An 18,412-nucleotide genomic window follows, 5' to 3' on the forward strand; every position below is an offset into this window, starting at 1 on the left:
GAGTTATCTTCCTTTTTCCAAAATTGTAGTTGAATCAACTACAACCAATGCTTATACAATGCAATATTTAATTTGACTTCCAATTGATAAATTTAAGCAATTTTTACCATTCAGTGCTTACCAGAATTTTGATTTTTATTTTGTTTCATTTATATGTTTTCAAGTTTTGTGTGGTGTGACATCCATTTTTGTTGTGATGATGACATTATGTTGTCCTGTGCATCAGTTTCCTTTTCTTAAGTTTATCCCACTTCTCATTTTTATTCATACACAATAAATCTTAAAAAAAAAAACACAAAAGTAAGCTGAGGAATATCTAAGATAAACATTCAAAAGTAATTTACAAAATGAATATAGAAAACAATAGTTTACATTCAGATTTTTAGGTTAGAATATAAAAGTATATCATGTGTTTAATGACAGAGGAAAACAAAACAGCTTGAAGAAAACATTTATTTGTTAATAAACAGGAGGAGGTTTGATTAATGATAAGGCCACTAATTTGGCATCATGAATTTGAAAATCAAAAACTATTATAAATCTACCAACTAACAGGCTTTAAAAATTCACAGTATATTAGGCTATCACACATCAGTATTTCTATTTCTATATTTATTCTTGCATGTTTACATTAAAGCCCCCAGCATTTTGTGTTAATCTACCAAAATAACCTCATTTTGAGATCTTGTATTAATTTAGATATTTCTGTGATACCAAAGTTACCTTTCTGCACTAAAGTGTCTACTAATTTAAAATAATTTTGAAAGTCTTGAATTATTTTAAAATGATGTCTTTTATCATGCCTCCATTTTTCAGGCAACTCTGGGTTTATTCTTTCTGCTAAAATCCACTTATTTAAGCCTTCTGCATCCCTTTTCAAAACTTTTCAAAATTGAAATACTGAACCAATATCAACTAAATTTTGGGTGAATGATCCTAATGGTGTTTAGTGTTAAATTTATGTTTTTGTTCCAGTTACTTAACAAACATGACCACCATGGCTAAAATGTTTGTTTTAAATCTGAAAAAATTAAATCAGTAAGAGCAAAACTTATCAGTCAGAAAAAAAACAACAGAGATACACAGAAATTTCAAACAGCAAAAATTTTCAGCAAAGCCAGATTTACAAAAAATTCAACATTACTAATATTGCTAATTGATCCCTTGTAGGAGTTATTGCCCTTGAAAAATGGTTATTTTTAATGTGTTTTAATTTTTTGCGCAAACTATAATAGATAGAGAGAAACTTCAGACAGCAAAAATTTCAGCAAAGTAAAACCTACAAATAAGTCAACTTGACTGAAATTGTCCATTGATCCCTTATAGGAGTTATTGCGCTTGTAAAAAATATTTTTCCTAGAAACTATGATAGAAGAGAGGCAAGAGATACTGAAGGGAAATTCAAACTCATTAGTTGAAAATAAACTGACAATGCCATGATTAAAAAGACAAAACACAACATAGAGAACTATAGACTGATCAACACTAACTGGGGGGGATCTCAGGTGCTCTGGAAGGGTATTAGCAGAACCTGCTCCACATGAGGCCCATTTGTGGTGCTGATGTAAGTGCAAACTTGGTGATAAGTCTAATCCCTTAGGTCACATTTGGGGGAAAAGGTGACAGTATTGTAGTTACGACAATTGAAACATATCAGTTATCATTTGTGAAACAGATTTTCTGTATTTTGATAATGTTCAACCATCTCGTGATGGCGTAAGTTTAGTATATATAAAGGGATGATTTTAACTTGGAACATTTGGTTTATAAGTTTCTTTGTTAGTAGCAAACCTCTATCAGGGAAATCATGATAGTAATTACAAGCACCTGAATATCATATCAACTTTATTGGAGTTATTGCCCTTGAAAGAAGATTTTTACCATTTGTATTAGTTTTCCCAGAAAATATGATAGATAGAAAGAAACTTCAAACAGCAAAACTATTAATAATTGTAAGACCTACAAATAAGTTAACTTGAACGAAATTGTCAGTTGATCCTTTAAAAGGAGTTATTGCCCTTGAAAGATTACTGCATGTTACCAAATTTTAATGTTTCTTTTCAGAAACCATGGTAGATAGAAACTTCAAATAGCAAAACTAAAACAAGAACTACAAAAACAAAAACCACAATTTTCAGTCGATTCTTTATAGTATATTTTGCCCCTGAAAGATGATTTTTGCCAAATTGTTGTTTTTCCCACACATAGATAGAGAGTCAAACAGCAAAAAATTTCAGCAAACTACAAAAAAGGCATATGTACGAATTGTCAATTGATCCCTTACAAAAGTGATTGTCCGTCAGGATCTATTTCCAAATTTGTGACTTTTTCCAGAAACTATAACTTCAATCAGCAAAAATATTAGGCTAAGTAAGACCTACAAATAAGTCATTTGACCGAAATTGTCAGATGATTCCTTATTAAAAAGAAGAGCGAAAGTCACCAGAGGGACAGTCAAAGAAGTTATTGTTCATGCAAGATGATTGCTACCAAATTTTAAATTTTCATAGATTAAAACCCAAAACAGCAAAAATAAATAATACAATACCTACAAATAAGTCAACATGGCCGAAATTGTCAGTTTAACCCTTGTAAGAATCATTGTCCTTGAAAGATGACCTTAACCATTTTTTGTTTTGTTTTTAGCAGAAACCATGATAGATAGAAACCTCAAATTGTAAAAATGTTCAGCATAGTCAAACATACGAAAATGGAATTTTACCAAAATTGTCAGTTTATCCCGTTTATAGGAGTTATTGACCTTGAAAAATGATTTGTATCACTCGCAAAACTATAAATTATTAATAAATACTAGTAATTTTTCAATATATGGATATGCATAGTAAACAAACAATAAAATTTGAGGCAAAGGTCAGACGAACTCTGTCGGGTGGAAATCTAGGGGTTGGAACCCTATTTTTTTTTTGGACGATAAATGCATTTGAATTGGGACATTTGGTTGGAAACTCTCCTTTTATATCCTGCATTGGGAACCCCCTTTTGTAAATGACTGGATCCGCCCATGACTTTTGATATTTTTCGTATATAGTGTCTTGAGAAAAAATCAGGAAAAATGAAGAAACTAATTAACTATCAAAATCAGGCCAAGGTCAGATGAATCCTGCCAGACAGACACGTGACAAAAAGAGATAAGCTAATGGCATTACATAGAAAACTGAAGAACAGATAACACAGTGACAAATAGAGATAAGCTTGTAGAGTTACACAAAAAACTGAAGTTATAGCAACAAGAACCCCTCAAAAAACGGATGTAAACTCAAATGCTCACAAATGGCCCTACGGGTTATAGATTGCTGGTTCACTGAGGACATCCGTCGTGTTACTCAAGTTATCAATCACTAGTTCGCCTTCGATTCAAACTGCACAACATAGCGATCAGTAGATGTCTATTCCAGAACATTTATTTATCTAACACTGTAAGATGACAGAATGTGAAAAGTTTGCAATGAAAGCATGGGGTGTTTCCAAGACAAACGATAAACATGACCATGACTAACGTTACAACACATGCATTGGAAATTAATCTATCACAATCTATCTAGCAGTTAGAACCCCACACAAACTGGAGTTAAGTTTCAAGAACTCCGAGGGTATGCGGTTAATGCTCTACTAATGCCAATGGTGCTTTAGCTGTATGTATTTTGTGTGTTTTCGTTGTCTGTCAACTTCATGCTTCATTTTACCATTGTAATTTCTTGATTCAAGCATTACTGGTGAGAATTTTGTCGTACAAAATTGAAATCCTGGTATCTGAATTTTTGGTTCAGGTCAAGTAGAATTCTAGTGACAAATCGATGTTTTATATGTACTTCTTTAAGACACAACTGTATGAGTCACATATCTTATTGTCCATTGTACGCCGCCACATGTACTTGAATCTAAAAAAAATCCTATTAAATTATAAAAGTGCCTGTGTACTCTACGTGGAATGACTGTTGTATGTATTGTTTGCAGTGTAGTTATAATTATCTATTTGGAATTCACGGAGTGTGTCTAAACCCAGAGTGACTCAGAGCATTTCATACCGGGTGCGGAAACATTTATCTATTTGGGGAATTCACGGAGTGTGTCTACACCCAGAGTGACTCCGAGCATTTCATACCGGGTGCGGAAACATTTATCTATTTGGAATTCACGAAGTGTGTCTAAACCCAGAGTGACTCAGAGCATTTCATACCAATGTTCATTGTTGAAGGTGATGTGCTATTCTCTATGTTGGAATGCTGTCTCACTGGTGGTTGAGTAACATCACATGTAGTTCATATATGGTGACCATTAGGATAGAAAACTAGCTAATAATACTACTGGATGGTTTCATGGGATCTTCGATGAATTAAATGAACACAAGTAATTGATTTCAAATAAAAGATAATTATTAACAAGTTTTAATTTTAAACGAACACATATACAGTGGAATATATATTTTGTAGATGTAATACTGGCTATGTTTATCAACAAATGCATCCGACGGAATAACAAAAAATATCAACTTATATAATATATATATATAAAGTTCAACACTAAAATATTTAACATTTGTACAGAAAGTTTAAAATATATGTATACTGTACACTTTTACCACATTATCAATTCAAAATGAAGTGATTCAAATAGTTAATGCGAGATGTGAAGAAAGCACCTAAGAAACAAGCTTTTTCCCATATATATAATGAATGTACAGTATATACAGTCATGACAGTGAGACGGTTCTGTACATTTATACACTGAATACTAGAGGATTTTTTTGTAAAAGAACAATATGTTACATAAGCATATCCAAGTGATGCAACATAATCGGTTACGTTTTGGTGACCATTTTTCATACTTTGGAAACGATCTACCCTGTGGTAACTTGAACTTTTCCGACACAAGTTGAAGTGTTTGTAACATGAGCTCTGTATGCACCATTTAGTCACATGCACGAATAATTAAGTGTATTTAGCATGTAAATTAACCATTATTCAATATGACAGACAGAATCAATAAGTAAGTTTCTATGATTGCATTTTATGCGTAAAATCATGATGCTCTTGCAACAGCACAGGACTATTAAACAACTCGCCGCAGATACTACATGTATAAGATTTTGTGTTTATTTGTGATTCACTGTGAGTTTGTCGGAAATGCTGCTTCAAAATTGTCAATAATCTAAATCTTTTTCGACACAACAGGCATAAGTATGGTCTTGTGAGATTAGTTTTGTCTTTACGATAGTGGACAGAGAAAGTTGGAACGATAGAATCTGAGATATTATGAGAACTGTCTTCTTCCTCCTCGGGTTCTTCCTCCATTTTAACACCTGGTTTAGGTTCATTCCAAAGTTTGGATATTACATCTTGTAACTTGTGATTGGGTTTTCTGAAACTTTGTACATTGTGCTGTATTGTCGGACGTATAGGTTCAGGTCGTTCTATCTTTGGTGCCTGTTTGTTCTGGAACTGTTGCATAAACGCCATGTTAAACCGCGCTGTGTCTGGAACTGGCTGCGGGTTACATCCTGTTAAATGGTTCTGAGTGTGTTTGGTCAACTCATCAACACTACGTGTCCTAAAGAAGCATAAAGCACAAGCAAACGGACGGGAAGCGAAATCATCGAAATCCGAAACTAATTTTGCAAATCTTCCAGTTGTTGGCGGCTCCATCGTTACACCCGGTTCCATTTGACGTTGGATTGGTGGATGTTTCTTTCGTTTCGAAGGAACTACGGGACAAAAGTTTTTATTGGCGTCTGCGTGACCATTTAATGCTACGGCCTGATAATTAGCTACACCGGACTGAAAAGGTCTATCGTTATCTCGCTTAAAGGCCATTTTAAGCGGCGGCTTTCCGTTGCCATTCATTTCATCTTTTCCTGGTGACATAACTTTTTCGGAATTTGACTGATTTATCATACTAAGGTGATATTCAGGATGATTGTCACGGATATGACGCTGCATGTGTCCATATGTGATAAACGGCATTCTACAAACGTGACAAATATGACACTCTAAGTCGTGTTTCTTCACGTGACGGTCATATGTACTTTTATAGTTGGTTGCATATGCACAGAATGGACACTGATGACGCATGTGCTTGTAATCTTCCCGTTCTACATTTCTAGGAACTTTTGCCTCTTGTGTAGGAGATCCACTGTTTTCAAGTTCCTGAATAGACATATCCAATGCTAAGTCATAGTCGTCATTATATTCTAAGAAAGCACTATCGTCTTCCCTTATTTTCATTTTATGAATGTTTTTCAAGTGATAGTCCAATACAAGTTTCCGCCCGAAAGATTTGTTACAAAACTGACATTTGTGCTTGGCAATACCATCATCATCTTTGGAATCATCGTGAAACCCATTTGTTAATGGTTTGTCCTGTATTCCGTTCACCATCTCATCGTCTTTACTGTCTAAATCATCGCCATTGTGGAAAGTATTACCGTTTGTTGCTACCGCTGCATTAGTTTTGGACAAACCGTTGGTGTTTCCACATGATTGTTCATATTCATTACTCATTGACTTATTATGGCTGTCGTCTGTTTGAGTGTGTTCCTTATTTGTACTGGTCTGGTAATTCTCGTCATCACTTTCTATAATCGGTTCCGTGTGATCGCCATTTTGTTCAGAAGCTTGATCGCCGTATTCGCCATTCTGAGGGGTGTCTTTGTTATTCATATTATGATCAGATCTCTCGTGGTGTACAAGACTACCAGACGACATGAAAGGACGATTACATAAAGTGCATGTGAACTTTGCAACGTAATGTTTTCGAACATGACGAGTGAGTTCCGAACTTTGCATGGTTCCAAAAGTACACAATTTACAGTTAAATTTAGGTTTTTTCTCCTGTTTTGTAGCAACATATGTATCAGCATGTTCTCTTCTTTTATGAAATTCAACATTTCCAACTGTTTTAAATGGCATATTACATATGTCGCAATTATATCCTGCAACTGCGTGCTTCCGGACATGACGGTTCAAATCAGATTTATATCTAGTTTTATAGGCGCACATTGCACATTTGTAACGTTTTGGAAGATGTGCTTTTTTGCCAATCGGTCTAGCTGTTCCTGGATACGTCAGATTAAGTTTAGAATCTGTTTCATCAAAATCGTTCCCATTTGTTGGAGTTTTTAACATCATATTGATTTTAGAGTAATTGTTTTCATTAAAAGAGGCGTAGCTATATATACTGTCACCAAGCATTGACGGTGGAGCCCCTTTTGACATATGATATGACAGAGGAACGCGCGGTGACATGTTTTCCTTTATCGAGGGTGTTGAGGTGTTGTAATTAGAATCCAATGAAGACATTCCACCTTTAAGTTCATCTGAGAATGCTGGCGATGAAGGTTTTCTCAGATTATCAAAACAATTTGACTGACCAAAACCAAAACCAGATCCCGAAAATTCAGACGATGAATGACTGTATGAGGGTGTTTGTCGTCCATTTAAATCATGCATATCTTTTTCATTGTGGCCTGATGGATATTCACTTGTTCCATTTTCGAAAGCTGACTTTTGGAGGGAGAAATTTTCATCGAATCTGGTATCTTTTGACATGACTGCCGGACTGTTAGGTTCTACTTTAATACACACTCCATTAATTGTCTCCGGGTAGTTCTCGTCCATTTCTAAAATAAAAAAATTAAAATGAAACCAGGTAAGATCAGGTAAGGTGAATCCTGTCAAATGGAATGATAGTGGACATGTGTTTTGTAACTTTGAACCTGGAGATGTATACAATGCAATGTTAGTATTTATCAAATACAGTTGACTTACTCATGATAACTAAAATTGATTGATAGTTACTTAACGTCCAGTGGCAAATACTTCATGCATGTGAGGAAGACATGACAACTAGAAGAAATTATGTTGTATGTACGCGTAAGGTTGAACCATGAAGCAAGGTCAAGAATAACGGACAACCTTTAATTATTCGACATCTGTATACTAGATATTTTAAAATATCTTCTATCGGGTAAAATGGGAAGCTTTATACGAAAAAGCTACCACCACCACAACAAGCTCAGTGGCGGATCCAAATAATAAGGGGGGTGGGGAGACCGGGGGTATTTTACCATATGGTACCAGGGGCGGATGCAGGAATTTTCGAAAGGGGGGTGCTAACCCAGGGCAAAGGGGGGGTGCAGGGGGGTGCAAAACATATGTCCCGATACAAATGCATTGATCGGCAAAAATAAAGGGGGGGTGCGCACCCCCGGAACCCCCCCCCTGGATCCGCCACTGGGTACAACTTTTCCCATGATTTAAGGACTATGAAGCCCTTTGTTGTTTTGATCCTAAACATGTGAAAATTTTACAGAAAATCTAGCTTTCCCACTTTATCAGTTCGATCTAAATATCCCGATACTAAATCATTAAAATAATCGTATGAAATGCAACATATGATGTCCCTATTTAACATGTTTTTGAATACAGTAACAGTTGTACTAGTATTAATTAAAATAAAGTGAGTTATTAGTATTCAAAATCTGATAGAGAAAATCCCTGCAAAAAATATCATAGTTGGAGTTACAAAATCCCAATTTTCCATCAAATACAACATTTCTAGTACTGATGGTTTCTATAATCATTATAATGGTATATGTATAAAATGACTGGTCTTTAATACTCAACCAGATGCTCCGCAGGGCGCAGCTTTATACGACCGCAGAGTTCGAACCCTGAACATTGGGGCAAGTATGGACACAACATTCAAGCTTGATGCAGCTCTGAATTTGGATTGTGATTAAATAGTTGACACAATACAGGTTTCTGACACATAATGAATGTGGTCTAAGAACTTAAACTTAAAAACTTTAAATTTTAAATTGGACATTACCTATTATGGTCCAATATCCAAAATCTAAATACATGGTTAGATTCAGCATATCAAAGAACCCCAAGATTTCAATTTTTGATGAAATCAAATAAAGTTCAATTTTGGACCCTTTAGACCTCAATGTGGACCAATCTGATAACTGGGCCCAAACATAAAAAAATCTAAATACATGGTTAGATTAAGCATATATCAAAGAAACCCATATATACAACTTTTGTTGAAATCAAACAGTTTAATTTTGGACCGCAATTTGGACCAACTTGAAAACTGGGCCTATAATCAAAAAATCTAAATTCAGGTTTAGATTCAGAATATCAAAGAACCCCAAGGATTCAATTTTTGTTGATATCAAACAAGGTTAATTTTGGACTTCGATTTGAACCAACTTGAAAACTGGGCCCATAATAAAAATTATAAGTACATGTTTAGATTCAGCATATCAAAGAACCCCAAGGATTCAATTTTTGTTGATATCAAACAAAGTTTAATTTTGGACCCCGATTTGGACCAACTTGAAAACTGGGCCCATAATAAAAAATCTAAGTATATGCTTAGATTTAGCATATCAAAGAACCCCAAGAATTCAATTTTTGTTAAAATCAAACTTAGTTTAATTTTGGACCCTTTGGACCTTAATGTAGACCAATTTGAAATGGGACCAAAAATTAAGAATCTACATACACAGTTAGATTCGGCATATCAAAAAACCCCAATTATTCAATTTTTGATGAATTCAAAGTTTAATTTTGGACCCTTCGGGCCCCTTATTCATAAACTGTTGGGACCAAAACTCCCAAAATCAATCCCAACCTTCCTTTCATGGTCATAAACCTTGTGTTTAAATTTCATAGATTTCCATTTACTTATACTTTTAAAAGTTATTGTGCAAAAACCAAGAATAATGCTTATTTTGGGCCCTTTTTGGCCCGTTATTCCTAAACTGTTGGGACCAAAACTCCCAAAATCAATCCAAACCTTCCTTTAGTGGTCATAAACATTGTGTCAAAATTTCATAGATTTCTATTTACTTAAACTAAGGTTATAGTGCGAAAACCAAGAAAATGCTTATTTGGGTCCTTTTTGGCCCTTAATTCCCAAATTGTTGGGACCAAAACTTCAAAAATCAATCCCAAAATTTCTTTTATGGTCACAAACCTTGTGTTTAAATTTCATAGATTTCTATTCACTTATACTAAAGTTATAGTGCGAAAACCAAAAGTCTTCGGACGCCGACGACGACGAGGACTACGGACGACGACGCCAACGTGATACCAATATACGTACGACCAAAAAATTTCAATTTTTGCGGTCGTATAAAAATTCATTGTCAGTTTTACTTGTTTTGGTAGTATTGCACTTTCAAAATTCACAATACTCTTCCTTAGGTTCGGACAAAAAAAACTTAAACTTACAACTTACTACGAATAATATGTTAACTCAGATATATACGTTACTTGCTTGGTGACAAAACCAATTTAAAAGCCGAATGCTGGAACTATACAAATATTTAAGTCATTTGAAAAAAAAAGGCCCTTGCAGTGGAAGTCTCGAGTTTGGGAGATCGTGGTTTCGTTTACCGGCTTGGTCATCCCAAAAGGAATTAAGAGTTTGTATTTTCTGCTTCTCCGTTAACATGTGGCATTTAGGAGTAAGAACAAAACTGGTAGACTAAGGGTGACATATCTGAATGTGAATTGTTACTCTATGACCTGGCACATTATTGATTGTTTGACTGAATGTTGCGTCCAGTGGCAAATATTGCATGCATGTTCAGGACTACAACAAATTAACAAAACATACAATTGGGTTGTTCTTCTACTACAAAAATATGGGGATTTTTTTCTTAGTTCTCGAGATTTCAGTCCAAAAAGTCATCAAATGAATCGATATCTAAATTCCCTATTCTAAGTAAGATACTCGTGGTTTTTTTTTCCTAGTCTCGTCAACATTATTTTATGTAGCTCTAAAGGTTTTGTGTCCAGATATATGTGGCTATGGCATAGTATTTTGGTTTTGTTATTACAAGTGTTATATTTCCTATTTTGCAAATTCGGAATTTCAAAATATATCTATAACAATATAGGAAATATAACACAAGTCTAATTTTAAGCAAATTCTTTTGATTCTCTTTTGGAATGTTTAGAATTTAAAGCATATTTTCAACCAGCTTTCCTCCTTATTCTGTACAATTTCATAGATTCTGCGTATAAACACTTTTTATATAGTCCTAATTGACTAGTTTGCATGTCATTTTTCTTATTTTCAAATTGAATTTGGAAAAATGTTCAGCTCGATATTTCTTAGAAGAAACAAAGTTGCAACGGCTCTGTTATCGCCCTGTTGGCTTCAACATAAAGCAAACCCAGAATACAGAATTTTATATAAGCCCGCTTTTGATTGCTTATTTATTCTTTTTCTTTGTAAGATTCAAACTCAAAAACTCTTTGCCGACATCTTTTTCAAATCAAATTGCGTTTGAAAACATTGGTCTCAAGTGAATGTACCTGATGACTCTTGACAAATATGTCGTACTTTAGTTATAGTTTTATGTATATCTATATCCCATGTTCAGCAGACCAGTATCAAAGTTATGATAACAAAAACAAATTCATTAACCCTACTTGTATGTATTTATAATGGATAGTGTTTAGGACACAAAGTTCTACATGTGCATACGTCTACATGTACTTCGTTTTAAATGTACTTATTCAATATGTCATTATATAGACAAGCTCTTTAAGTGGGGCTACTTGCCACTTCGTTAAGGTTTCGTAAAAGAAACACTTATATGTCATAATTGTCAAATAAGTCACGTTCTTCAAATGTGAGCTCTTGCTAAAGAAAACAAAAATGTGAAAATGTTTGAACTGTCCAAAACGTGAGAAAGTGGAAAAGTATAGATGATACTACATGGAATAACTGTATTATAGTTTTGTTTTTGTCCGGCTGTTTATAAAAAAGAAGATGTCATATGGTTGCCAATGTGACAACTCTCCACAAGAGACCATGCAAATAACAGAAATTAACAACTTTATGTCACCTTCAACAATGAGCAAAGCCCATACTGCAGTCAGCTATAAATGGCCCCGAAATGACAATGTTTGTATGTTGAATGATCTACTGATATAATTTGTATTCAAAGATTTGTCTATAAATGAGTTCGAAAAAAGCCCAAAATCTTCTGAATTAATTTTATACACAAAAGAGTTTTAGCTCTACGTTGCATTACGCGAAATAAAAAAAAAAATATAATTAAAAAAAACACACGTGAACAAACAATGTGTTTCCTACTACGTTAGTAGTACATGGTAGACAAGTCATAACTGAGTGACCAGTCTGTGTCTCATGTTTTTCTCTGTTTTACTTTCAAATTGGTTTGAAACATTCTAAACTATTTAAAAAAAAAATAAGAATTCTTAAGCTTTTACTGACGGCTGACAAGCGAATTAGATATATAACATTACATGAGACACTTAAGACTTATTATTAATTTATAGATTGACATAATTTAATTGAAACATATGAAACAAAATCGTCTGACATGATGTCAAAACTAAATCAAACATAAATCATAAGTTCGAGCATTATGAGAAAAAATCCATTTAACGATATATAGAAAAGAATATTAAAAATCTGAAATTTTAATGTTAAACAAAAAGAATAGAATACATATGAAACGACTTAAAATCACAATTGCATATTCAGTCCCGTCTTTGCAAAAAAGTCTAGATTTACCGTCAATTCTATTTTTTTTTTCAGTACCTGTTTCTCAATGACGAGTCAGTTACCATTCATATGTATGTTTAACACAATTTGATTATGACTTTTTTGTTATATACTAGAACACACCCGTGATATCACGGGTCCGTGACTGAATTAAAGTATATAACTATGCGCAAGCCTTATTTTAGTATTAGTATTTCTGTTTGAACCCGTCGAACTGAAACAATAATATTAATTATTTGGAAAACAAAAGGTCCTAGAATGGAGTATTTTTTAATCAACAGCATTGTCCTATATAAGTTATAAATAAAGTTGAATTCTTTGCTTCGCTGTTTTACGTCATGCCCACTAACAAATTGAAAACTGTATCTATACGCCTTATTTTTAGTCCAGATTTTTAGTATTCGTATTGTTATCTTAGAAAGTCTTACTGATTAAAATACTACAATAGGTAACAATCTGACAATTTAGTAGTGTCAACCCTGTGGTTATGACCCGTGTATATAACATATTAATCCTGACTACAACGTTTGGTGGTGCGCCTGTCAGATGCGGAACGTACGGATAAGGTCATAAGTAACAGGTGAATATACTATTGGTATCGGTAGCGGACTCGACCCGGAACTTCTTAATCATTGGCAATATTAATTACGTGGAAAACAAAAGGGCCTGGAGTGGTGTAATTTTTAATCTACACCTTTGTACTATATTAGTTATATATAAAGTTGAATTCTGTGATTCGTCGTTTTTACGTGATGACGGCTGACAAATTGGACCTCGTAATTTTAGTATTATAGATATTTTTATAAATCTATTGCGCAGTATACTTATAGAAAAATTCGTAAGGGTTCCACGGAACTTTTGCTGTTAATCGCAGACTCAACAAAAATGAAGAAAAACATCAATAAAAATTTCCCTCTCTATACTGTCTTTTGATTGAAAGAAGCTTTCAAGTTTGGTAAAAAAATCCAGGATAGTTTATGAATCTAATAAATGTTTTATAAACTTTAACTGCAGACTGTATGTAATGTTAACCATTTATAAGTAAAATACGGAAAAAGTGAATTTTTTTTTTACAAAATTTACTTCTGAATAATATCTTATGATCAGAAACAAGCTTTTGTCTAAGTTTGGTAGAAATCCAGGATAGTTTAAGAACATTATAAAAATTTTAAAAACTTAAACCACAGAGTGAATGTTTTGTTTCTGGCAAAAAAACTAAGTCCATTTATAAGTAAAATACGGAAAAGTGGAAATTTATTTTTACAAAATTTTCTTCTTGATACTATCTTATGATCATAAACAAGCTTCGGTCCAAGTTTGGTAGAAATTCAGTATAGTTTAAGAAAGTTATTAAAATTTTAAAAACTTTAACCACAGAGTGAATGTAATGTTTTGTTTCTGGCAAAAAAACTAAGTCCATTTATAAGTAAAATACGGAAAAAATGGAATTTTATTTTTACAAAATTTACTTCTGGATACTTTCTTATGATCATAAACAAACTTCTGTCCAAGTTTGGTAGAAATTCAGTATAGTTTAAGAAAGTTATTAAAATTTCAAAAACTTTAACCACAGAGTGAATATTTGTGGACGCCGCCGACGACGACGACGACGCCGACAACGACGGAATGTAGGATCGTTTAGTCTCGCTTTTTCGACTAAAGTCGAAGGCTCGACAAAAATGATTTTGTAATCTCATTTCAATTCCATTTGGTTCTTGTTTGGTTCAGTGCTATTTTCATTTGACAATAAGAAGTAACAAAATTAATGTTAACCAGGAACTGGGGTCGTTATTGGCGAATACGTTATATAATTCGGAGAGCGGAATTAGGTGAAAAATGGACGATTTTACACTATTTTTATATATATATATATATATATAAGTGTGGACACAGATGAGTGTGGATAGTATGTTTGGGTGTTTGACAGTGTTTTATGATAAAAGTAGCTCTATATTTTTACTATATGTGTTGTTAACTGTGTTGCACGATGACAACCAACAGGAGCCTTGGGAGTGTTGTTTATTTTATATTTAGTTTAGCTTTTATGTTTAAGACGAGCATTAGTTACCAAATGATTATGATAGAATATGTTCCACATCATTTTATAGCTAGGAGAGCAACACATAATAGGTTTAATTTTTCGTGTGATTTCTTTAAATGGGAGCTTATATCTGAGAACATGATATAAGGAGCCTGTAATTCAATGGTTGTCGTTTATTTATGTGTTACATATTTGTTTTTCGTTTATTTTTTGTACATAAATAGGGCAGTTATTTTTCTCCTTTGAATTGTTTTACATTGTCATTTCGGGACCTTTTATAGCTGACTATGATGTATTGGCTTTGCTCATTGTTGAAGGCCGTATGGTGACCTGTAATTGTTAATTTCTGTATCATTTTGGTCTGTTGTGGAGAATTGTCTCATTGGCAATCATATCACATCTTTTTTATATGTATTTATATATATATATATAATTTCTAATCAATGGGACGGCTCGTTCTTCATGCTTCCCATAGAATCCATCACTGTGAGTTCGGGTATCATGCACTGTATCCCGGCTTCTTCTTTTGTTAAATATATCTTTCTATGCATAACATAATAAGATATTTTTTACTTTGTGTACAATACGATTAACATCATCGTGACTATATGTCCGTACATTTGTAGAAACTGGTTTATTAGAAAATCAAATTGTTCATTGTTATAAATCATAACATTAAGGCAAAACTTATTAAAAATAAGAGTAATAATGTTGACATAGCTTAAAGCTTATTTGGTCATCACTAGTTATATAGGTGTATGTAATTTGATTGAAATATCAGGAACAGTATTAAATGACAACTTGTCGTAAAATAAATGAAATAAATCATAATGTCGGAAGTTATTTTGTTATGTCATAAAAATGATAATTTATAAACACCCCGTGGTCAAATGTTCTTTTTTTTACATTACTTTAGGACTACGTTATCTAAGTCAATTTTTAAACTGTATTGGTGTATATCGATTTCGCTTCGGGAAATTTTAAGTTTGCAAAAACTAGTTTCATTTTTCAGAACTGGTTGTCTATGAAAATCGACAGGCAAAAAGTACCTTGTAAGGACAATATTAAGTATACTCAAAGAAATAAAACAATTAAAGCAGCCAATATAGTAAAACAAATCATAGAGGAAATATTTTTCGTTGAACAAAATGTAAATAAAAGAAACTCTCAAATAAAAGCACTGGGGCTCATTTCACAAAAATCTTTAATTTAAAAATGTTTAAGATGTTAACCTGAAACGTTCATGACTTATGCGTAGTACTTCTCTTATGCTTTTTTGTGTCTGGTCCCAGTGAACGGTTGTAAGTGTTTAATATCTTTAATAACACAATACACCTATAGATGAACATATTTATAAATCAATGTAGTTTATACACGAAAGAAAACAGATCGGCTTCTTAAGTTAATGAACAATGAGTAATGGCCCGTAAATAATCCATTTCTATTCGACAACATAAAAGTCAAGATGACATATTTCTGCAATAAACTTTTGCTTTTGTAAATGTTTGACTTCTTGTCGCTTATATTTGCATATAGAATTCGCATAAAATGCAGCAATTAATATAATTTTTCATAACGTACACTTAAGACCTCTAGAAACATAATAACATAACAATTGCATTTACTTGTATTTGTAAACGCATTACTTGTTGACAACTTCGTATTAAAGTTATTAATGACCTTTGTCGAATCAATATAAAACGGCCTCTTTGCCAAAAATAAAACTTAAGCAGCTTACACACTCACAATCTCAAAGGCGAGGTCGTGACGTATAGAGATATGTCTGCTTATAATCAACTTTACAGCAGACGTACCATATGCTTTTACGCGCCAGATCATATTACTTTATCAGTGCACGCTGTAAACTTTTTATCTAAAGTATCATTCTGAATATATATGTCTTATCCCGTATAATGTTTAGTCAATAATAAAGACAAAGTAGCTAAAAATTCGACAGAAATGAATAACAAATAGCTTAGATATACATAACGTCCTCGAAGCACATTGATCTATATAAATATATTGTAATACATCGACCTTAATAAATACTTTGTACAACACATGAATTAGTGAGCAGACTTTAATGTACTTTACAACTTTACCTATCTGAACTACATCAGAACTTCATTGTTAACTATATAAAACAAATCTTTTTAAAGTATCTGAAAACAAAAAAAAAGTATGAAAAGTTCTAAATTATTGTTAAAAGTCTCTTACCGTTGATGGATCTAGTAGTGAACTCTGCTGACCGACTTTTTCGTTAATAGTGTTTGCTCTGTTCCCACTTTATTCACCTATATCGTTCTCACTAGCTAAGTAGACTGAGAGTGTACAAGTATTAGCTTGGCATTATATCAAATCATGCTGTTGTACTGCGCACAGTCGGTTGATTGGCCCCAAGGCAACACGCGGAAACCTAGTCGTCTGCTTGTGAATAAAATGATATTGATGGATGGCTTATAGTCTTACTTAGAATCAGCTAATATTGCTTTGTATAAGCTAGCAAATCGATTATTCTACTCCACAAAAGAGTGTCTTGAATAAGATATTGAGGATATTGGCAAAAAATCAGTCGTCAGCTTGCTGCTTAAAGATGTACTTATAAAGTTTCTTAATACTGTTTATGAGTTTTTGTCAAATTGAACAAGCTTTTTCAGCTTTTTCATCGATTTTTTATGCACAGATGATGAAACAGTTGGGATTTTATGAATTTTCTCGTATAAACTGTTAGAACTTATATAACATGTTGAAACGCACTTTATAATGTAATAGAAACGTCAATTGATATTAAATACTTTTTGTATCGAACTGTTCAGTAGAAGACCCCAAGGGAATTACACGTATGAACATATGATTATCCTTCAAAGTTTGAAGTTTGCATTATAATTGCAGTGAAATAAAAATGATAGTGATCTAAGGCTGCAATTAACAAAACTATCCATTCTTAACTCGTACCTTTAGAGAAGCTTATGTTTGTTCATATTTTATGATGTTTTCAGCAAGACTTCTTTGTGAACAACCCCTCTTTTTTACATTGTGAAATAATAAATATATATGCTTATTTCGTCTGGACTGGGGAAATTTTACCTGTATTGATTTTGGTAGGTTGATTTATAGCGTATTTGTTTGTTCGTACGGGTTTTTTTTTATTACTTATCATTTGAGCATCTTCCAATTCCTAATTATGAACTCATGGCATTCTATGTGGAAAGTAACTTTCCTTAGTCGTGAACGTTTCACAATTTGTACGTTTACTAGAATGTGCTATAGACTACCGGGCTGAAGTACGTTCACTTTTCACTTTTTACTATTCAAAATTAATGAATAGTGAACTGTGTTTTTGCACTGGTCTATAGACTATAACGAAATTAAAGTTGCATTAACACAAACATCACTTTTACACGTTTTCAGATACCTCAAACTTTAGATTAATTTCAACTACATTTGTTATCAGCTTCTGTAAATGAAAATACCACTTAATAAATTTGGTTCGTCCAAAGCATTGTTCATCAGGAAACCAAAGCTAGGCCATGGTGTGTAAATTAAGATGGGTAAGGGTTTACAGATTATAGCATTAAAGGCAAAATATTAACAAGACAACAATCGTTAAAAAAGAGATAAAAGATGGAAAATAATGGTATGCTATAATATATAGAATCGGTAAAAATAAGCAAATTAAGAGAAAGAATTTGAGTAAATGGCCGAAAGAAACGACTAATGGAGAGAAAAAAAACTACAAAAAAAAAAAAATCGAGAAAACGTACATTTAAGTTATAAAGCCTTGATAGAGGAAACCGG

At 33.1% G+C, this 18,412-nt stretch overlaps 1 protein-coding gene across 1 annotated transcript; it reads right to left on the reverse strand.

Annotated features, from left to right (window-relative positions):
* Positions 1 to 4,390: 4,390 nt before the first annotated feature.
* Positions 4,391 to 17,343, reverse strand: LOC143066974 (uncharacterized). Its single transcript, XM_076239864.1, has 2 exons — positions 16,832 to 17,343; positions 4,391 to 7,636 (listed from the first exon to the last, which is right to left on the reverse strand). The coding sequence occupies exon 2, from the start codon at positions 7,632 to 7,634 to the stop codon at positions 5,016 to 5,018; it is 2,619 nt and encodes an 872-aa protein (XP_076095979.1). The 5' UTR covers positions 7,635 to 7,636; positions 16,832 to 17,343; the 3' UTR covers positions 4,391 to 5,015.
* Positions 17,344 to 18,412: the final 1,069 nt, after the last annotated feature.

Source organism: Mytilus galloprovincialis, chromosome 3 (genome assembly GCF_965363235.1).
Source record: "Mytilus galloprovincialis chromosome 3, xbMytGall1.hap1.1, whole genome shotgun sequence".
NCBI classification, from domain to species: Eukaryota; Metazoa; Mollusca; class Bivalvia; order Mytilida; family Mytilidae; genus Mytilus; species Mytilus galloprovincialis.